Source organism: Hydra vulgaris, chromosome 09, assembly GCF_038396675.1.
Source record: "Hydra vulgaris chromosome 09, alternate assembly HydraT2T_AEP".
NCBI lineage: Eukaryota > Metazoa > Cnidaria > Hydrozoa > Anthoathecata > Hydridae > Hydra > Hydra vulgaris.
Window position 1 is genome coordinate 46,432,501 of NC_088928.1, and position 21,902 is coordinate 46,454,402.

Genomic DNA, 21,902 nt, shown 5'->3' on the forward strand with positions numbered 1-21,902 from the left:
TCAACTTAGCTAACTCAACCATTGAATGTTGCTTTCTTTGCGCTTATGAAAAGATCATGGTGCAGATTACTGAGTAAGTGAATAGAGTATACTTCAGGATCTAAACTTTTAACCATCCCTAAAGATTATTTTCCAACACTGTAAAGGAATTGTTAGCAAGTTTGGAAGTAAATCAAGAGGAAACTTTGATGGCTGGGTATGAAAAATGGGGCATTTATACTTTTAGTAAAAATTAGTGAATCCAATTTTTATCAAAAAATGATTTCCTGAACTTTTAGAATTACATGAAATGAAATTCGGAATTCCAATATAATTCTGGAATTGCAAAAAAAATTTGATAGAAAAAAAAAAGTTTCAAAGTATTTCAAACTAAAATGTAAAATAAAACAAAATCAATGAAAAAAACAAAATAAACAGAATAAATTCAATGAGAAAAATAAAATAATATATAAAAACATTTTTTTTTTTAACTCTGGTTTTTAAAAAAGCTTGTAAGCATGCACAAATTATCCAATGTCGTATCATTAAGTCTTGACCTGATTTTTGGTGAAAATGTTTCAATGGCGGAAAAAGCTCTCTCTGCTTCAACACTTGTTGCAGGAATACACAACAGGTTGGTCCATGCAACCCACTTTCGTCTCAAAGTTTAATTTCATCTCATATTGCTGATTGAATGGTTTTTTAAACAATTCAATCAGAATTATGAAATAAAATTAAACTTTGTGGAAATTGTTACAGCAGAAAAATGGATTTTCTGCTGTAGCAATTTCGCCAAGAAGGGTTCAGTTTTACTTTCGTTAGGTTCAAATTCAGATTCTATATCTGGATCAGACTCAGAATTAGTTGAATCGACTTGCGGAGAAGTTTCATTTTTAAGATGCTGGGCTAGGGTTAGAATAAAGTTATTTATTTCCATTTTAGAATGAACAGAAATACTCTCATGAATTTTTTTCTCCCTCTATCTCCATTATGCAGGTACTGTAAAACATCAGATAAGAGTTCTTCTTCAGTTATTTTGTTATCTTCACCTAAATTTTGTAACAAATGTAAATTTTGCGTCTGCAGAAATAAGTTGGCGTCAGCATGGCATAAAGCATCTACAGCTAATTTTACTGGCATCAATTTTTTTATATCTTTGACATTGTATCATATTCCGTTTCATATAAAAATATGTCTGCATTGATATCAATGAATGCTTTCTTTAAAGATTTTAAAACATTTAAACGATGTAACATGAACAGCATGCTGCTCCATCTACTTTTCAAATCTAACACAAGGTTTAACTCTTTTTTACAATCTTGCTTCACGTATTTTTGAAGCATTTTTCAAAGACGAACAACAGAAAACTTTAACAACTTTTTATACTTTTTTTATGTATCAATGTTGGAAATTTTCTGGTTTTTATAACATCAGTTTCATTTTTAATGTCTATCCACATTCCCTTTTTATCATCCTTGTCATCAGTTAGATTTTCTTTATTTGATTCAAGATTTAGGTCACTTTCACTATTATATTCTTCTTCCTTTAGTTCAGTTTGCTCTTTATAGAATATGTTCACTATAGCAATTTGAATTGAATGGGCAAAACATCAAATCTGCGCATTGCTAAACATTTTTTTAAATCGTCTGAAGTACAAAAAACTTGAAAAAATAATCAGTTTGAAGCAACCATTCTATATATTACTGCAACAAAACTTTCGTTTACTTTTGAATTATAAAAATCTTTTCAAGTTTTGCTTTTTCTATTTAAATTAACAGCACTCACACCAGCAACACTTGAATCATTATCAATTTCTTGTTAGTTTGATACCTTGTTGTGCTTTGCTCGCAAATGGGTATGCATTTGCGAGCAAAGCACAACAATATTAAACTAACAAAAAATTGATAATGATATGCAAATGGGTATTATATGAAAATGGGTATTTCGATTGCATAACTCATAACCGAGTTATGCAATCAAAAACTTTGTCATGTTATTCAGTTTATTTTACGTTAGTCTAGTGAAGCTGTAGTTTCTTTTCTTATTATTTAGAATATTTCATTGTAGACTTGTTTTTTAATAAAATAGCTTTAATTTAATATTGATATATTTTTTTAGATTTTAAATTTTCATGCTTTAACTGACAATGACTATTTTTTTGCTATAATTTGACAACGGCTGTTTTGATGTTTTAACAATTTAAATACAAAAAAAAAATTTGATAAGTTACAAATAACTTTTAATCATTGATCTTCGTTAATGTTTTTATGTTGCTTAAAGACTTTAAATAAAATCAAAAATTAATAATAATGATCATTTAAAATAAACGTATATGTAATTTAAATATTATATTTAATTTTTTTTTAGTAGGTACATTTTTTTAGTAGGTACATATTTTTAGTAGGTACATATTTTTTATGACAAATTTAAACGCTCGAAATTATTTTTCCATGTCTTTTAAAAAAAGTTCAAAAGATTATTTTTTTAAGTTACTTTAAACTATGAATAAGTTAAATTAAAACAACCCATGATTTAATTGATTTAATTTTATTTTCTATTTTTACAAAGAATTGTTTAAAAGTTTTTTTTTTAAACTTGACTTACTAATTAAAGCATGAAATGATTAAAAATTACAACTTAAAAAAGTCTTAGTTATTTTTCAATAATTTAATTCCACTTTTCAAAAATTTATATAAAATATGTTCATTTATTGAACAATCAAAAGAAGTAATTTGTAAAAGCGTTTTGCATATCTTTAATTAAACGTTTTAAAAGTAATTTTTTTCAAATGCAATTTTAAATTAAAAACGTAACAAAAAGTAATTTTAACTTCGAATTTTTTTAGTATTATTTTAAGGCAAAGTTATTTTCTTTTTTGTAAGAAATTGTTTTGCTTATTCTTTAGTTTTTTCAATTTTTTTTTCTAGTTTAAGTTTAGCTTAACTTTTTTTTTTTTCAGCGCATTTCTAAAGCGTTTAAGTCATGCAAACATCTAAACAGTCGTGGTCTAGTTGTAAACAAAAAAATCATTTGCATGGTCAGCAATAGCGTTCCATCACATACTATTCCTGTCCAAGCTTTATTTTGTAGAATTTAATTCCTGTCAGTCAAAATGTCCAATTACTTTGTAAATTGATTGGACAATCTGAGGTTTTAGCCGGACAATGTCTGACTGTTAAATTGAGCCCTGTGGGCTTATATAATGTTATATAATAAGTATTATTAAAACTAGTGCAAACTCAAGCAACCTGCTTGTTCACAATTTCACAATAAAATTTTTTTGCTGTTGTTTCAATAAAAACAAAATAAGCAAAATTCTTTTTACTTTTAAGCACAACAACAATAATATGCGAATTCGAAAATAACTAATGATATAAAAATTTGAATAATCCGGAATTTGGTTTCTTTCTTTTCTGGAATTTCGAATTTAATAAAAACAAATAAATTTCGGAATTCCAAAATCCCAATTTGGAATCCCTACCTTGAATAAACAAAAACTGCTAGACTGCTTGCCTAAAAACCAGCCTGTAAATAAAAATGCAGTTGGTAAAGCTTTCCTTGAACAGTTGGAAAAAAAGAGACAATTTCTTTTTAAAGATGGTCTAAATAAAAGAAGAAAATCCAGCTGCCTGCTGCCAAGAGTGTTACACTTCAAGATGTTGAAACAGTCATTTTAAAAGATCTTCAATTCCTCTACATAAAAAAACCCCACTTAACTGTTAAACCTAATTCTGTTAAATCAATATTGTACTTTTGAACTAGCTTTGAGTGCTCAGAAAACTTGAAGTGCAAAGTAAACTTTGTCTGACATAATAGTTCATGATATTAGAGTTTTATAATTATTAAAATGTAATTTTTTTTAACAATTTCAGGAACATTTTAAATTGAAAACAAGGTAAAACTTAATGCAAACATGCATGACAAATATAAATGCCAGTAATTTTCATTAGTTTAACTTTAATCTGGTCTAATCCATAAGGAACATAGGTTTTATTGGCATGGACTAAAGTTACCCCAATCCAAGATAACTTTGGTCCATAATTTTAAAATAATAATAAAATGGTTTTATAGTATTTGGAATTTTAAAAATAGTCATAAAGTAAAGGACTATGTTTATTTAAACAAACCACTTAAAACACCAACTTGTAATTTTTTTCAAGTTCAATAATTACTTTTTTCACACAAAACACAAAAAGTTAGGCTAATGTTACCCCATTTTAAGGTGTGTGTGTATATATATATATATATATATATATATATATATATATATATATATATATATATATATATATATATATATGCAGGTCTTGTTATGAAATTTTATTGCATAATCAAAACTAATAAATGTAACTTTAACATAGCTTTGATATTTACATTGTTAAAAGTTAAATTGTGTCATTTGTGTATTTTAGAGTACTGCCTTGTAATTAAATTTAATTTTCAACGGTGTTAAAAATCATTTCAATTAATATAACAAAAATACTGATGAAATCTAAACAGAGTTGTTAGTCCTTAGCCTCGGCCTTACCCTAAGGCCAAAAATCAAGGTCTTGACCTTGAAACTTTTGGCCTTGAAATTTTTGGCCTTGACCTTGATTGTTTTAGCCTTGGCCTTCATAAAAGAATACACAAAATTAAAGAATTAAAAGTTATCATTCTTTATTTTACATAATTACTTTATTAACGTAAGGCAAAAATTTAAGTCTTTGGTCTTAAAAATGTTTGATGATGGTCTTAAAAATGTCTTGAAACTCTAATTCTCGGCCTTGGCCTTGCTACTTTTGGCCTTCATAACAACTCTGAATCTAAATTGGGTATTTGACAAGATTTTAATTTCTTATAATTTATTTTTAAAACAATCATATTTTTAATATAATTTTTGTTTCTTTATCACAACTTATTTTTATTTTTTTATTTTTATTAATTACATATTTAATGTAATATTTTAATAAAGATTATAAACAATTTATAGAGAGATTTTAGTAACCAATATGCACAAAAGATATTCATAAACAATTTATGTTCATAAATAAATTACATCTGAAGAACTTTTATAAACTAAAAATTTTAAAAAACGTTATAAAAGAACGATATTGAATTAATAAAAAAAAAAATGTTATAAAAAACAAATTCTTTTAAACAAAAAACACTTTTCTCTTTTATAAAAGAAATAACTTTTTTTATTTGCTTTCATATATTTTAATCTACAATGTAAAAATTTATTTTTTGCATAATAAATTAATTAGCAAGAAAAAAAATTCTTTAATAAATATTGCAAAACTAAAATGCTAATCACAGCACGTACAGTGTAAAAAATCTTTTATGTACACTGATAGCTAGATGCCAAATTTTGCTTCGGCTAGGATTGTCATTGTCCCGGTTTATCTGTAGAAGATGCTGTCACAAACAAACTGCATTTATTGTGGTAATTATTTTAATTTTAATTGTGATAGATATTTTTCCAAAGTTTGTGTCTTGGCAAGCCAATGAACATAACTCACAGCGTTTCCACTGCAATGCATAACCAAGTTTGGGTACTATTTCAAGATATTGTTCATTGAGCCTCTCTTATGCATCTGCTGTTGTCAGAATTAACTATGTATCATTAACTGCACTAATTGATTCTTGTAGTTCAGATTTTATACAATTTTTATAAAAAAATTATTGATACTTTAAAAATAAAAACATTACCCAGTAAAAGAAAGATCTCTATGGCCCTATTGACAATGGAGTCTGAGTTAGTGGGTTGTTGCTTTGTTAACCTTGAAGTAAATGGTTTAAAGTAAAATAATTAAAAAAATGTGGTAACAACTATAAATAATTCTTTATTTATAGTTGTTACCACATAACCTTTGACTACCCATTTTTGGTAGGCAATTTTTTTTTTTAGCTAACTAAAGTAAATTTTTTTACCTTGCTAATGTTTGTCATAAAGGTCATGGTTGAAATAGTTATAAAAGTTGAAGTTTTTCGGATTATTGATATTTATGCTTTTTTAGTAGTTTAGCTTTTCCTTTAATAACACTCATGTCCCAAGAAGTTAGACTTGAACCTAATTTGTTATGGTGGGGCACAGTGAATCGGGGTGCAGTGAATCGGGGTATAGAGAATCGGTTGATTTTTTCAAAATGTCTATTATTTCAATTTTATACTAATCTAACTATTAAAAGTATTTCAAAAGTATAGTGTACAGTGTCTATACTTCCTCAGCCTCAAAGTTATTTGGCTATGCCCCTATTTACTATCATTAATTTACAGCTGTGTTCATTGATTCAGTGCCCCAGTACTGGTGCACAGTGAATCACACAACACAACTCCCTTTAATACTTTCTGTGAGCCGTTAAATAAATATTTTGGTTTTAGTGATTTCTTATCATAAAGGACTTATATATCTCAATCCTTTTGCCTTGAAAAAAATAAAATAGATATTTTAACTTTTGTCCAATTTAAAAAATAAAGAAATCCGATCCACTGTGCCCCAACTTCCCCTTTTTCAGACAAAACTCAGCCGATAGCAACCAAATCAAGAAGATTTAACAAAGATGATCAAAACTTTATTGAAAGTGAAATATCACAGTTATTATCATATGGTAAAATTGAGCCATGTTTCTCCCCATGGAGAGCCCAAGTAGAGGTAGCAAAAAATCTGAAGAAACCAAACAAAACAAAAAACCTATGCATTGATTACTCTTAAACAGTTAACCTTTACACTGAATTAGATGCATATCCTTTTGCTAGAATGGATGATATGATAAATTTGCAAAATACAAAGGGTTTAAACCTTTGACTTGAAAAGTGCTAACCACCAAATTTCTATAAAAAATTCAGATAAAGAGTATATGGCATTTGAGGCTAGTGGAAAATTGTTCAAATTTTGCAGGATTCCATTTGGAGTAACTAATGGGGTGTCTATGTTCCAAAGATCTATGGGCAAATTTGTTGAAGAAAAGTTACATGGCACTTTTCCATAGCTAGATAATATAACCACTGGTGGCTATAATCAGGCACATCACAATGAAAATTGCGGTTTCAAGATGCCTTACAATATTGAGGCCTAACATTAAATAAATCAAAATCTGTTATTTTAGTTTCTTCAATAAATATTTTTGGTTATTGCGTTGGTTATTACAATATAAAACCGGATGCTGAACTGTTACATCTTTTAATATCTCCTCCTTTTGACATTTTATCACTTCACCGAGTATTGGGTATGTTTTCTTATTACTCAAAGTGGATCCCTTCTTTTGGTAATAAAGTTTGACCTTGAATAAATGTTAAATTGTTTCCAAATAATAGTGAAGTATTTGAAGTACTTCAATTACTTAAACAAGAACTTCACACTGCCACTTGCTCTCATTGGTGAGGGCTTATCTTTTGTCGTTGAATGTGATACATTAGAGGTAGCAGTATCAGCTACCTTAAATAAAAATGGACACCCAGTTGCTTTTATGTCTCAGACATTAAACAGGAGTGGAATTAATAACCCAACAGTAGAAAAAGAAGCTGTGGCTATTATTAAAGCTGTTCGAAAATGACAACATTTATTGTTAAGAAATCAATTCCAGTTAATCACTGATCAGCATTATGTAGCTTTTATGTTTCAGTGCTGGAGGATGGAGTTAGCAGAGTTTAATAACACTATATTATGTCATTCTGGAGGCAATAATATTGTTCCTGATGCACAAAAAGCATGCATAAGCATACTTTTTGTGCCACAACTTAACCTCAAACAAGCATAAGTAATATACATAACTACCTATGTCATCCATGGAGTCACTTGTATGCTTCACTTTGTTAAATCTAAAAACTTACCTTTGTTTTACAGATGAAGTCAAGAAAGTTTATTCCAACTGCTATATTTGTTCAGAAATAAAACTAAAGTTTTTGCATCGATCTGCAAATGTCAGTGAGTTAATCAAATCCATATATATCCAATAGATCATCTTAGTACAGACTTTAAAGGAACATTGCCATCTAATTCTATAAATAAATATTTATTTACGGTTATGGATGAATATTCCCCATATACATTTGCTGTCCTATGTCCAGATATTAGTTCAACAATGGTTGTGAAATGTTTAGATCAAATATTCTGTCTTTGTGGTTTTCCAACTTACGTTCATTCTGACAGATTCTCCTAATTCATGTCTAATGAATTAAAATCTTACCTTACACAGAAAGGAATTGCAACAAGTAATATTACTCCATATCATCCTATCAGTAATGGAAAAGTTAAAAGATATAATGATTCGATTTGGAGAAATATTTGTTTGTCATAAGAACCCACAACCTAGATGTTAGAAATTGAGAAACTGTTCTATCCAATGCCCTTCACTCACTTCAATTGCTATCAACAGCAACTAATTGTACACCCCATGAGAGATTATTAAGTTTTTCTTATCATGTAGAACTTCGCCATTCAATATTATCAAGATATATTCATTATCAAGAGGTCTTTACTTTATGAGTTCATAGCAACAGCCCGAGAAATAACATCTAACTTTAATGCCCCTTATAATAAAATTATTTCAGAAAAGACTGTGTGACACCACTTGAAAAGTGTTGGCTTAAATAGTAGAGTAGCTTCAAAATTCAATTCAAAAACCTCTTTTAAAAGCAATTGTTAAAAAAAAAGCTTTTATAGGCTCTAGTCCATAAAAGTTAGACAGAAATAGACTAGCAAATTGTATTGTGGACAGATGAATCCAAACTCATTGTTTTTGGAACAAAACAACAGATTTATGTGAGAGGAACAGCCACTGAAAAATTCCATCCAGTGTACTTTTATTAACTTTTATAAACATACAGCCTACTGTCAAACATGGTAGAAGTTCAGTAATGGCATGAGACTGGATCGTGAGATACAAAAAAAGTGTCCTAAATCAACAAGTTATTAGTGGTCAATTTTACAACACGCGTGGAAAAATATTTCTCCAATTTATTTAGATAAATTAGTCAAATGTATGTCTAACTTGTATGTGCATTACTGTATTGATAGTCAAAAAAATGCACCCTTTGCTTTCACTACTGAAAGCAAGAACTAAAAACGTGAAATTTTTTTGGCAAAAACAAGCTATAAATTTTTGTTGCTTAAACTTGTTTGTTTTTATCATAGGTCTAAAAAGGTTGTTTGTAAGGAAATTCGGCTAAATTTAATTTTTTAAAAGATAAAAAAATATATAAAATAATTTTATATGCTTTTTTTATCTTTTCCGAGTTTATTTGCATTTTTGAATTTGCATACTTTATATACTTTTTAATTTTTGCTGAGTCACTGTGAACTTTTGCCAGGCAGTGTGTGTGTGTGTGTGTGTGTGTGTGTGTGTGTGTGTATATATATACATCTTTAACACTATGTGTGAAAATAACGTGTTAACGATAAGATAATTTATTATTTGCTTTTAATATAGAATGTTCAAAGACAAAAAGAAAATAAGATGCAAAGAGAAAATACAATTGCTCTACTAGTCCTAGAAAAACCGTTTACCTTCTTAATTATCCTATAAACTAATTATTAACAAACCAACTGCCTTCTGTAGGAAACACGTTGAAATATTACATATTCCTAAATTCTGAAAAAAAGTAGAAGTTCAGGCTCTCAAAGTTTCACATTGTTTTTCTACAAAAATATTTTGGATTTGAACTTGTTATTTGAAGGAGTATGCATTAATCATTTTGGGATCAAGTGTGTTATCGCTGAAGTTATTTCTGTATAAAGAAAGATTTTAAAGGTTTTTAAAGATTATACTCAGAAAGGAACTTAAGTTAGTAATTATTAAACTTAAAAATAATATAACCATTTGTGGTTTGTACTTGTTTTTTGTTAACTTATTAGCAATTATTATTGATAAAATAATTATTTGTATTATTTACCCAAGAACAAATTAAAGAAGGTCATTACAAAATACACTAGAATGCTAAAAATGAAATCACTTAAGTTCAACAATAGAACAAAACAACACTCTAGTAGATCATTTTATGCCAATTTATGTGGCAATAATATGATTTCACATAAGTGTAGAACCATACTATTGCCATGCACAAATTTGGAACCATTGGAGATTAAACTTACAAAGAGTTATAGTAGTAATGAAATAATGAGAATAATTATGCATAATTATACATTTATGCTCATTTCTTTTCATTTCCCCTGCTCATTCATTCTTTCTTTTAACAATGAAGGATTAGTTTCAAAACCTCTAATCTCATGCATTATCACTTATTGTTTCATTATTATCACTCACTATACCTTGTACTTCTCATTTTTGTTAACTAATTCAACTAAAAATGTTTAAGAAATACTATTTGTGAAACTTACTTTAAATTGACCATATAAAGACAGCAATGAATAACAAAGTACAATTATTAATGGCCCCCAAAAGTCAGGATTTTCCTTAAGAACTTTTCTTTCAAAACCAAGTTGGGGTAGCGGAAATAAAATGCATCTCACTTTGTAGAATATATCTTTTAGATCGATATCCAGTTCCTCTCTAAAGAATAAATTATATTGTAATTTGACAAAACATCTACTAACAAAAAGAATAAGTAGAAATGCATATTAAAAAAAGAATCAGGCAGTAATAAAAAAAGTCTCTATTTATTTATTTGGCAACAAAACACCTTAATATTTTTTACATGCGCCATAGACCTACCTAAAAATTTTTATCCTGCTAAATTTAAGGCTCTTTACTAAAAATTATCCTAAATTTAAAAGTATTAAACTTTGAATTTAGAAATAAAACTGTAAAAAGGTTTTGGGGGCTTGAAAAAAAATGTTGAGGATTATCAGTATCAGTAATAAACAACCATTTTTTGGTAAAAAAATAGTTTTACTCGCATACATGTAGCATTTACAGGTGTATATGTATATATATATATATATATATATATATATATATATATATATATATATATATACACACATATATACACACACACACACATACATATATATATATATATATATATATATATATATATATATATATATATATATATATATATATATATATATATATATATATATAATAAAAAAGGAAGCGTATAACTATTTTTTAAATATATTTTGATATAATAATATGATAATGATATTTTGCTGACCTTTTGTGGTCAGCCTCATCAGGTAATGAAAAAAATTTTACAAAATAACATAAAACCAACCGTTTAAAAAAGAAGATATTAAAAAAGTGCAAAATATAAAAACCAATCAAATAATATAATAATGGTCCTCAAGTTTTTGTTTTCACATTATCCCTATAATCTCTTTTTAGAACAGTTACCTATACCTAACAGCCCAATACCTATCTTGTGTCGAACTCTTGCTTTATTTATCTCCAGGGATTCACTAACTTTTCTTATCCTGTATTCTGGAATGACTGCCGAAGTCTTAGGATTCAGCCAATCAAAAGTACCACGGCATGTTCTAGAATGTTCCGTTGCGCCTGAACCTGACCATTTTTGATTTTTATAGGCTCTTTGGTATTCCGCACTTCTTAAAATGGTCTTCTTTTTGGTCTCACCAATATATATACTTCCGCATGAGCATTTAAGTTCGTAAACCCCGGATTTGAGTTGGGTGGTAGTTTTGTTTTGTTGTTGCATAGTATATTATTTGATGCCTTGTTATGAGATTTCGCTGTGTAACGAAAATGCCTAACGCATTTCAAAGTAACTCAACTCAGCAAATATATTTTGTATTGTTAGAAATTATATTGCATCACTAGCGTATTTTCAAGTAACGCATTGTAATTAAAGTTATTTTATTAACACGTTAAAAATCATACTTTTTTTATTCTTTCTCACTATAACAAAAGTTACAAATAAAATCTTAGTTCTTATTTGAAAAATCATTTTTATTTTTTTCAAATATAAACTAAATTTTATTTTGAAAAAAATATTTTTTTTCATAAAACGTAACATAATATTTGTTTATTTTCTTATAATTTTACAGTTGGTTCTTGGTTATATTATTAACTGTTAATAAATTTTTTCTTACTTATTTTGTGAACTTTTTTTAAAATTTTTTTTTAACAATAAAGAGTTTTTCAGTTATCGATAACACATTTGTGATCATAGTTTATTTTCATAAATTAAACGAACGTCATTAAAACTTTACATTATTGAATTGATAATAAACTTAAAATAAAATATCTTATTATAAAATATTTTCATCAAAAGAAATCGTGCGTTTTTTAAACTATTATGACAAAAAATAATTTATATATTAAAAAGGAATATATATATTTAATTCCTTAATGAAGTTATGCTTTGACACAAATAACATCAGTGTTTTGGAATGGCTATCTCAAAATCCGGACTTGAATCCAATAGAAAATTGGTTGTATATTTTGGACAGAAAAACTGGCAAACAAGCATTTAGACGCAAAGACAACTTGAAAGAAGCTATAATGAGGGCATGGGATAATATAACAACAAAAGAGACCCAAAATTTGATCAACTCAATGCCAAATCATCTAGATGAAGCCATCAAAGCTAAAGGAGGCCCCACTCGATACTAATTTCTATAGAATTTGATCAATTTGACATTATTTTAGAACTGTACGATTATTTTTTTTGCAGTCAATTTTATGCATCATTAGATCAATTGTGTAAAACTTAATAGGTTTGAAAAGCAATGAATTCACCAATACACAAATAAATTCTTAAAAAAATACTTGATAAGATATCTAAAAAAAACTTTTAAATATTTTATCGGACAACTATTTTTTTGATGCAATCTTTAAAATTATGATTTTTTTTAAGCGTACGATTATTTTTTTTGCATACTGTATATATATATATATATATATATATATATATATATATATATATATATATATATATATATATATATATATATATATATATATATATATATATATATATATACAGTACTGTGAAAATATTTTAGACCACTAACATTTTTTCAAAAAATCCTGGAGAATTCTTCTCTTATTTTTAAGTTTGTAGTTCTATATTATAAACTTATTAAAACACATGTAATTCACACAAAATATGGAATAATAACAAACTTTTTAATGTCAAACTTCATAAAAAACTCCTAATATCTACCATGTCCTCCTTTTGCCTTAATCACAGCCGATATTTGCCAGGCAATAGATTCATACAATTTAGTTATAACATCATGGGGTATGTTGTGCCATTCTCTTTAAAGTACTTCAAAACATTCTTCAGCATTTCGGGGAGCATATTCGACCTTCTTTCTGTCCAGGTAATCCCAAATATGCTCAATTATATTTAAAATTGGACTCTGGGGAGGCCAGGTCATTACTTCCAGTACTCCATCCTCTGCCATTTCATTTAAACAACTTTTTGCCACTCGGGAACAATGTTTTGGGTCATTGTCCTGCTGCAGAATAAAATTATGACCTATTAGTTTTATTCCAGAAGATACAGCATGGCGCCTTAGAATATCCACATAACGTTCCCCGGTGAGTCGCCCTTCTATTTTGATCAAATCACCTAATCCAGAGGAAGATAAACAGCCCCAAACTTGTATAGAGCCTCCTCCATGTTTAATAGTAGGGTTTAAACACTCGGGCTGATAGGCTTCTTCAATTCTTCTTCAAACATATTAGCGTCCTTTCGTTCCAAAAATTTAGAATTTGGACTCATCGGTGTACAGAACCCATTAAATATTTCCTGGGCCCAATCTTTGTGTTGTTTTGCATATTTAAGTCGTTTTTCTTTATTGCCTCACCATAATAATAGTTTTCGAATTGCAAAACATCCTCTTAATCCCGATTTAAGTAGGTGCCATCGAATATAAGAAGAGTTGACATTTTTCCCAGTTGCTGTGTTAATGTCCTTTGTCAACTCGGTTGATGTTTTTTTCCTATTTCTTAAAAAAAGGGTTTTTAAATATTCATATTCATCTTTTGTTAGCTTAGGAGGTCTACCACTTTTCTTTCTAACTTCAAGGGAGCCAGTTTCTCTAAATTTTTTAATGAATTCTGCAACAGCAGTCTTCGAATATCCTGTTTTGGACGAAAATTAACGCTGCGAATAACCTTATTCATGAAGCTCAATAACTTTTTGTCTCTCTATTAAAAGAATTTTACCCATTTAATTAATCTAAAAATGCAAACTAAACATTTAAAAATAAAAACACACATTTAATTTATCTAAAAAATAGTAAACACGTCTAATTATACAAGTGGACTAAAACATATTCACAGTACTGTGTATATATATATATATATATATATATATATATATATATATATATATATATATATATATATATATTCATTATAGAGATATTTTTTTATTTTTTCATTAGTATTGCTGGTGTTTTTAAAGAAGAGAGTTGACAATTTAGAATATAGTAAACAGATAAAGGGTATGTTCAGCGATCCCAAAGAAAGGTCAACTAATGCAACACTTTGTCATATATCTTCCAAATTAAGTTTGGAAAAGAACAGAACTTTCAACTATAATTTCTAAACTAATATAACTTTAATATTGATTTATCAATTTGAAGCAGCAAGATATATTCATAGCCGACCATAATCTTTAAATCGCAAATTAATTACAATTCTTATTTTAAAACATTATTAAATTTTTTATCAGGGGAAGGGGGACGCCTTTTCTCCTGAGACAACCAATAAAACACCAATACATTTTTAATTTAGTAAAATATGTATTTATACTAATTTTCATTCATTTTAAATATCTGTGCAAATTTTTGAACTATTGAAATATTTCTATCACTAGGGTAACATGCATTTTTAGACAGTAAAAATAGTGTTGGAGTTTTCCTTTGGTCCGCTGATTATGATAGGAAACCAGAGTACCAGAGCGACATTAAAATTTTATTTTAGTAACTTATCGTATACAATTAACATTACTATTTAAAAAAAAAAATTTTAATTCATTTAGCTGGGTGTGCCAAAGTTGCTCATTCATATCAGAAATACTCTGGAAAATATCAATGCTCTGAGAAATTATTTTGAGGTGACCCAAGGCCTTTGAAAAATTACCAGGTGGCATGTCATAGCGGGTCTCAAATAAAGCGAAATTAAATAATATTTTTTAAAACAATAACTATTTTATAAAAAACAAATAAAACAATTATTTGAAAAAAAAACTTCCAAAAATGTATATTTTAAATTTTTTGGTTAAAATGTCTTATTTTTTATGCAGTAAAACCAAAAAAAAATATTTTTAATGATTTTTATTTTTGAAATTTTTATACAATTTCATTTGAGTTGAGACACAACATGAAATACTTTGAAAAACCTTTTTTTTATATATAATAATAGGGAACCATTAAATTTTCAAAGGTCTTGGGGGACCTCATAGTAATTTCCTAGAGCATTGAAATTTTTCCAGTGTATTTCTGATATAAATGGGCAACTTTTACACAGCCAGGCTAAACGAATTCTAAAAAAAATTTAAATTCTTTAGTATAATTTGCAATATAATAACTTTCATAAAAATTCACTCATTTTAATAAACATAAATGTTAAAGCATCACACACTTCCCCTCATTTATTTTATTAAGATTTTTTTAAGATATTTTATTAAGATACATCTTAATAAGACACTTTATTACGATACATCTCTGATATTTGCTGCTGGTCTAGATTAAAGTAATGACAGTTTTTTGCATATAAAAATTACAAATTTAGTTTTAAAAAAGTCAAAAAAGTAAGATGCTTATATAATGTTCATCATTTTAGATGGTAAGATGCACTTTAATGCTAATCAAACTGAATAGCTTGGCTCTAAAACCACTGACCCTGCTGGCACTAAAACTCATACCTTCTATATATCTGTCCTGACTCAAGTTAACTTTGTGACTTGTTTTTCAGACACTTACCTTCACTTCTTGATTTGTGTCTGGTCTCTGACACTAGTTTGTGTTCAGTTTCTCTTGTTCTCTTTTTTGAGGATTTAACATGCAATGATCTCTAAAAATCTTATACTTCTTATTCGGACTCACCTAGGTTACTTGTAAGTACTACTTACTAGTAACCTAAAGCTGACTGGGACTGTTTTCATGATTTTCTTTATGGAAGTCCTTGATCTGATGACTTTTCCTTCTCTTTTGATAAATGTGTCTCCTAGGTAACTTCCTGGATTCAGTTATGTATGTAAGCTTTTATTCCTTTTTGTTGGTTTTAAGTCAAGCTTCATTCTACTCCATGGTTTTCACTTTCGTGTGCAGCTGCTATATGTAATCATATTCATTTTTTTTTTTCATCTTTTTCAAACTGCTGTGTTTGAAAGATTCTATTATGCATTAGATGGAGACTGCAAGGCAAAGGCTATTGCTGTTGATATATCTAAAGTTTTCAACAATGTTTACCATGCATGTCTTCTTTAAAAGCTTGCTTCATATGGTGGATCTAAAAAAAGTTTTTGAGATTATCAAATCATTTCTTTCTAACCACCTAAATAAAGTCATCCCTGAAGGCCAAAACTCTTTTTTATTTTCTGTAACTTCTAGATACTTCAAGGTTTTATACTTGGTCCTGTGTTATTTCTTATTTATATCATTATCTACAAAACATCTTCATGACCATTTCACATCTAAAGTGGCTCTATTTGCTGATGACTCAACTTTATACTCCTGTCTTGATAAAAATTCTTTACTTTTTGATTGCTTAGAACAGGCAACTGATATTGAATCTGATCTCACTTCTGAAACAGCTTAGGGCTTACAGTGGTTTGTGAATTTAAACTCCAACAAAACTCAGTTATTTACTGCAAACAACTATCAAAATATTATCAATATTTCTATATTTATAGATAGCAACCCTATAAAAACTTTTATTTATCTAGTTTTTTTCTCCACAATTTATTCCTCTGGAACTCTCTCTCATCTTTATGCTTTCCTTACTCGCGCAAATTACAACTTTTTAAATCTTCTTTCAACTGTTTCCTTGCTCTTTAACTCTATTCTTTGTTTTCCACTATTTCCAAACTTAATAGTGGTTGCTAACAGCATTTTTGGGAGTAAGTTTGATTAAAAAGAAAAAGAAAAAAAAGACTGTGGTTTGGTGTACTTTCTAGCCCATGATACATCTGGTGGCTCTATAGGACAATTTACATTTATAACCAATTAAAACTTGACACCTAAATTTACCATTTATGGTATAAAAAAAAAGGCTATTAATGACTCTTTGTCTTTTAAAGTGAAAAAACCAAGTACACTCTATATAAAAATCACTAAATTTACATGAGGAAACTCATTAAATACTATTGTTTTTTAAAAAGCCACAAAAATACATCTTAATAGACTAAAATGTTCTTTATTTTGTTAATAAAAACATTCTGATTGTTTTCTTATTTTTTTACTGTTTACATACATTGACTGAAAAATAGGTAGATCATGTTGCTACATCAATAGGTAGATCGTGTTGCTACATCAATTTTATAGTAAAAATTAAAGATGACTAAGCACAGATATATATATATATATATATATATATATATATATATATATATATATATATATATATATATATATATATATATATATATATATATATATATATATATATATATATATATATATATATATATGTATATATATATATATATATATATATATATATATATATATATGTCTGTCTGTGTGTGTGTGTGTTTGTGTGTGTGTGTGTGTGTGTGTGTGTGTGTGTGTGTGTCTGTGTCTGTGTCTGTGTGTATGTGTGTGTGTGTGTGTGTGTGTGTGTGTGTGTGTGTGTGTGTGTGTGTGTTATAAAGGAGAACTTATACTCACCAAACAAGTCAAATTTTAGCAAATTTACAGATCAATCTCAATTAAAAAAAAAAATTTGAAGTTTACTAATCTTGTAACTATTTTTGATAAATTATCAACTCCCTTGATGTTTTTATAGAGACTTCAGTTATAATAATATTACTATTGTTGTAATAAAATTTTATTTCTTACAATAACGGTTTATCAAATGTTTCGTCATCATCATCTTCAACTTCGAGCAACCAACTAATTCCTTTTTTATTTAAAAGTGAATTAGTCAAATTGTTATCAAATAAAGAAGTGTGAGTTGTAATGACATCTTTCTCTGCTTTTCCACTCATCATCCCAGAAACACCATCAGTGTCTGGAAAACTTTCGAATGTAAATTGTCCTTCATATTCATTATTTTTAGAACTATTTGTATGTAATGAACTTGTCATAAAATCTCTTGGAGGATCCATTTAAAAAAAAATAAAAAAAAATGTTCGGGTTCGTTAATTTTAAAAGCAAAAACAAAAACGTTTCATAAGCTGCGTAACGAATATTACCATCATAATAAATCAAGAATCACACGATAAACAAAAATACAAACGAAAAGAAACGCACGATTCGTAAAAAGTAAGTAGCGCTAACTCTCTATTTTTATAGTAATTCATTTTTAATTGATAACGTAAAATTTAAGGCCTATAGATTAAAAAATTTGAAACAAAATTTAAGTTCTCTTGACCTTGAATTCAATCAACTAAAAGTAGTGTGATGCAGGGCAAAATTAATTTTATTAAAAAAATTTTACTGTCACAGAACACGTATATTGAAGTTGTTTTGCAAAATACAACCTAACCACCCCATGACATTTAAATATATTGTTGAATACATTTGATTTGGTTTGTTTAGCAAAATACAATATAAAATTAAAGTTACCACGATTACTAAGTTTCTAAGTTACAAACAAAGCAAAAATATTTTGTAAAGAAGGTTTAAAACCCTTTAGTTTCTATTTTTTTTTTTTTTTTTTTTTTTTTTTGCAGTTATTTTAGGTGCTCCCAGAAGTCCTTACGGTCTTATCACAGAGCACCGCGGGAGTGCATTTAACAAGAAGTTCATGCCTCCTTCCGTACCAATGTCGCTTATATGGCTAGAGCTGGCATCAAACCTGGGACCTCTGGGTTCTGAGCCAGAACTCTAACCACTGCGCCACGGCTGCTATTGTTTATATTGCTTCATAACCGTTTGGTTCTTTGGTTTCAAAGAAATTTTTTTTTTCATAGAAAAGTTTTTCCTTTCAAAGACAAGTTTCAAAGACAAGTTCTCTTCAAAGACAAGTTTCAAAGACAAGTTTTCTTCAAAGACAAGTTTCAAAGACAAGTTTTTCCTTTCATATACCATTTAGATTAGAGATCTATTCCCTTAGCTAACTCTTACTTTAAGAACACGTTGCTTTTACATTGAAATGATAACAACAACAAAAATCTAGTGTTCAATATTATATTAGGTTTTGCGTATTATACATTTTTAAAACAAAATTAATGCATTTTGTTTTAAAAATGCAACCATTTTATTTTATTGCGAAAAGATTTGGTAATGCAGTAGATCAATTATTAAACAAACTTCTTTTTTTTACAAACTATACTTCTTCAATTGGTGATATCATTTTTCAACCCATTTAACAGGAGGTAAATTTATATTGATCCGGCGTAGACCATCGGGAGTGCTAAACCCTTTTCTATTTAACTTTTAGTTCCATATTTTATTAATAACTAGTTTTTCAATAACCAATGACAACTTTTTGTATGGTAACAGATGACATTTTTTGTTTATTTTTGTTATAGGTTCTCCAAGAAGTCCTTAGGGCACCTATAATTAAAAATTTAAGTGCCCCAAGATAACTAAAATCACAGAGCACCGCGGAAGAGCATTTAAAATGAAGTTCACGCCTCCATCCTTACCGATATTATAAAACTTGCACAATGGTGGCAGTGAAATTTCTTTAGCTTCTGAGACAAGCGCACTACTCGCTGCGCTACAGTGGCTCAAAATATATTAAAAGATATCAAAAAGCGATGATTTTAAAAGTTCATTATTTAAATCATAATCAAGATTGAATAAAGAAATTATTGAGTGAAAAGATTTTTGGATATTTAACATTTTATAGCTTAGGGAACCTCCTTTTTTCTTTTATGAAAAAAAAAATTGAGCTCGTTCAAATTTCTACCACTGTTTTTGAATGATCAACAAATTCCATACTCTAATTTTTAATGGGCTAAACTAGATTGTAACCCCAAAATACGTATAAATAAATATCAAGCATTTAAAACATTAAGAATTCATTTAAACTAAGGGTGCGCTTATGCCAACTTTTGGCCGATGCTGATGCCGATGCCAATTAGTACAGACCAATACCGATGCATCAGCATCTACCATAAATTTAGTTTTGTACTCTTTTCTTTTTTACTAATAGGTAAATTAGAAATTTTTTTCAAATATAATGTTAATAGTCAATTTTAATGCTTGCTTATTTGCTAAAGTTTGCTTAATGCTTAGTTGCTTTGCTCATTAAAAATCAAAATAGACTGTTAAAAATCAAAATAGTTCAATAGACTATTTTGATATAGATAAAAACAAACGTTCAACTCAATATGTAAATTTTGCAAAATAAAAATATCAAAAAAAGAAACATCAGGTAGAAAATTTTTTTTTCAATTTACATTTACATTTCTTGATTTTAAACTTATCTCTATGTATGGTTTAGATCCATAAGTCTATAATTATATTTTGCACACAATATAGAAACACAATAAAATAAAAACTGGTTTTTTAAAACAATTGGCATCGGCTGATTGTTACCAAGACCGATGCCGATGCTTCTGCAAAATTATTGATGCACCGGCAGGCTGATGCCTGGCCGATGCTCCGGTGCAACCCTACTTTGAATTAACTAACAAAAGGTGCGGTCAATAAATATTCTAATTAAAAAACTAAATTAATTGAAAGAAATCGAATAAATTATTAGAAAAAACTAAATAAATTTAAAAAAATTTGAATAAACTATTTGAAGAACTGATTAAATAATACAAAGCTTTAAACAACGATTGTGCTTGGTACAAAGTTTTATCAAAGATTTTATGTAAGTTTAAACACTGTAAAATGTTAGAGCGCATTTTTACTTGTTCTTGCAAACATAAAACTAAATTAGTTATAGTAAAACGCCTACAATAAACAAAAAACAAAGTCATAGAAAGAATAAGAATTAAAAAAATAAAAGGAAAAAAAAATTAGTTGATAATTTTGCGTCAGTTTTTTGTTTACTTATCATTTTAACTACACGGATTGTAGTAGATATATTGGTGCACGCATATTGTCGTGTTTTTATACATTTGCATAAATGTAGGTGCCAATTACTTAACCATTATCAGACTTGAAAAGATATGCGTAAACAACGAAATAAAGACCAGATCAAATACAGAATACGGATCTTTGAATACTACTACTTAAAACCTGGCAAAATGGACTAGTATAGGATTTCTTAGTTAGCGTTTATACAATTTTTTACAACTTATTTTCATTCAAGCAGGTTCGCACATTACCAATTTTTTAATTTTGCTAGTGTTTACAAATTTGCTTAACTGTCTTGTGAAACTACCTAAAATTTTATTATAGGCATATTTAACCAATTTTTTTTTCTACATTATATTTTTAGATATAATTCAAAACTATCTATAATATTTATGATGGTTACAAAAATACAATTATTGAAATAAAAAGTTAATGGAACGCAACAATGTGTTGCAATTATGTTGATATATGCAAATATATGCTTACAGTTATAAATATTCATCTACTGGATTTGCCATCATTTAAGCAATCATGATGCAAGGATTAGAGCGCTCTCTTTATAAGCCAGAGATCCAGGGTTTGAAGCGGGCATATTTCGCACTTTCAAGGAAGTGAGTTCCTAGTTAAGTGTTCTGTGACAAGAGTGTTAGGTCTTCTCGAAACACCTAAAACATAATGTTGAAAAACTAAAACAAATATGATTCGGGGTACGGTGTTCGTTTAAGAACATAGAGATGTAGTCAAAATGTACAAAAAGATTCAGAAACATCAATAAGAAGAAGTGAACAACAGTTAAACAGTTAACAAGATCATTACTGCAACGCATTCTATGGTCAGATCTAAATTTTCCTTAAAACCA

At 28.0% G+C, this 21,902-nt stretch overlaps 1 protein-coding gene across 1 annotated transcript in view; it reads right to left on the minus strand.

Annotated features, from left to right (window-relative positions):
* Nucleotides 1-18,267, minus strand: part of LOC101235886 (protein YIPF4) — a 46,053-nt gene extending 27,786 nt beyond the window's left edge. The window contains exons 1-2 of the mRNA XM_065805875.1: nt 17,903-18,267; nt 10,298-10,469 (exon numbers count right to left, since the gene is read on the minus strand). Coding sequence (XP_065661947.1) covers nt 10,298-10,469; nt 17,903-18,171 — 441 coding nt within the window. The 5' untranslated portion in view covers nt 18,172-18,267. The remainder of the gene's footprint in view (nt 1-10,297; nt 10,470-17,902) is intronic.
* Nucleotides 18,268-21,902: the final 3,635 nt, after the last annotated feature.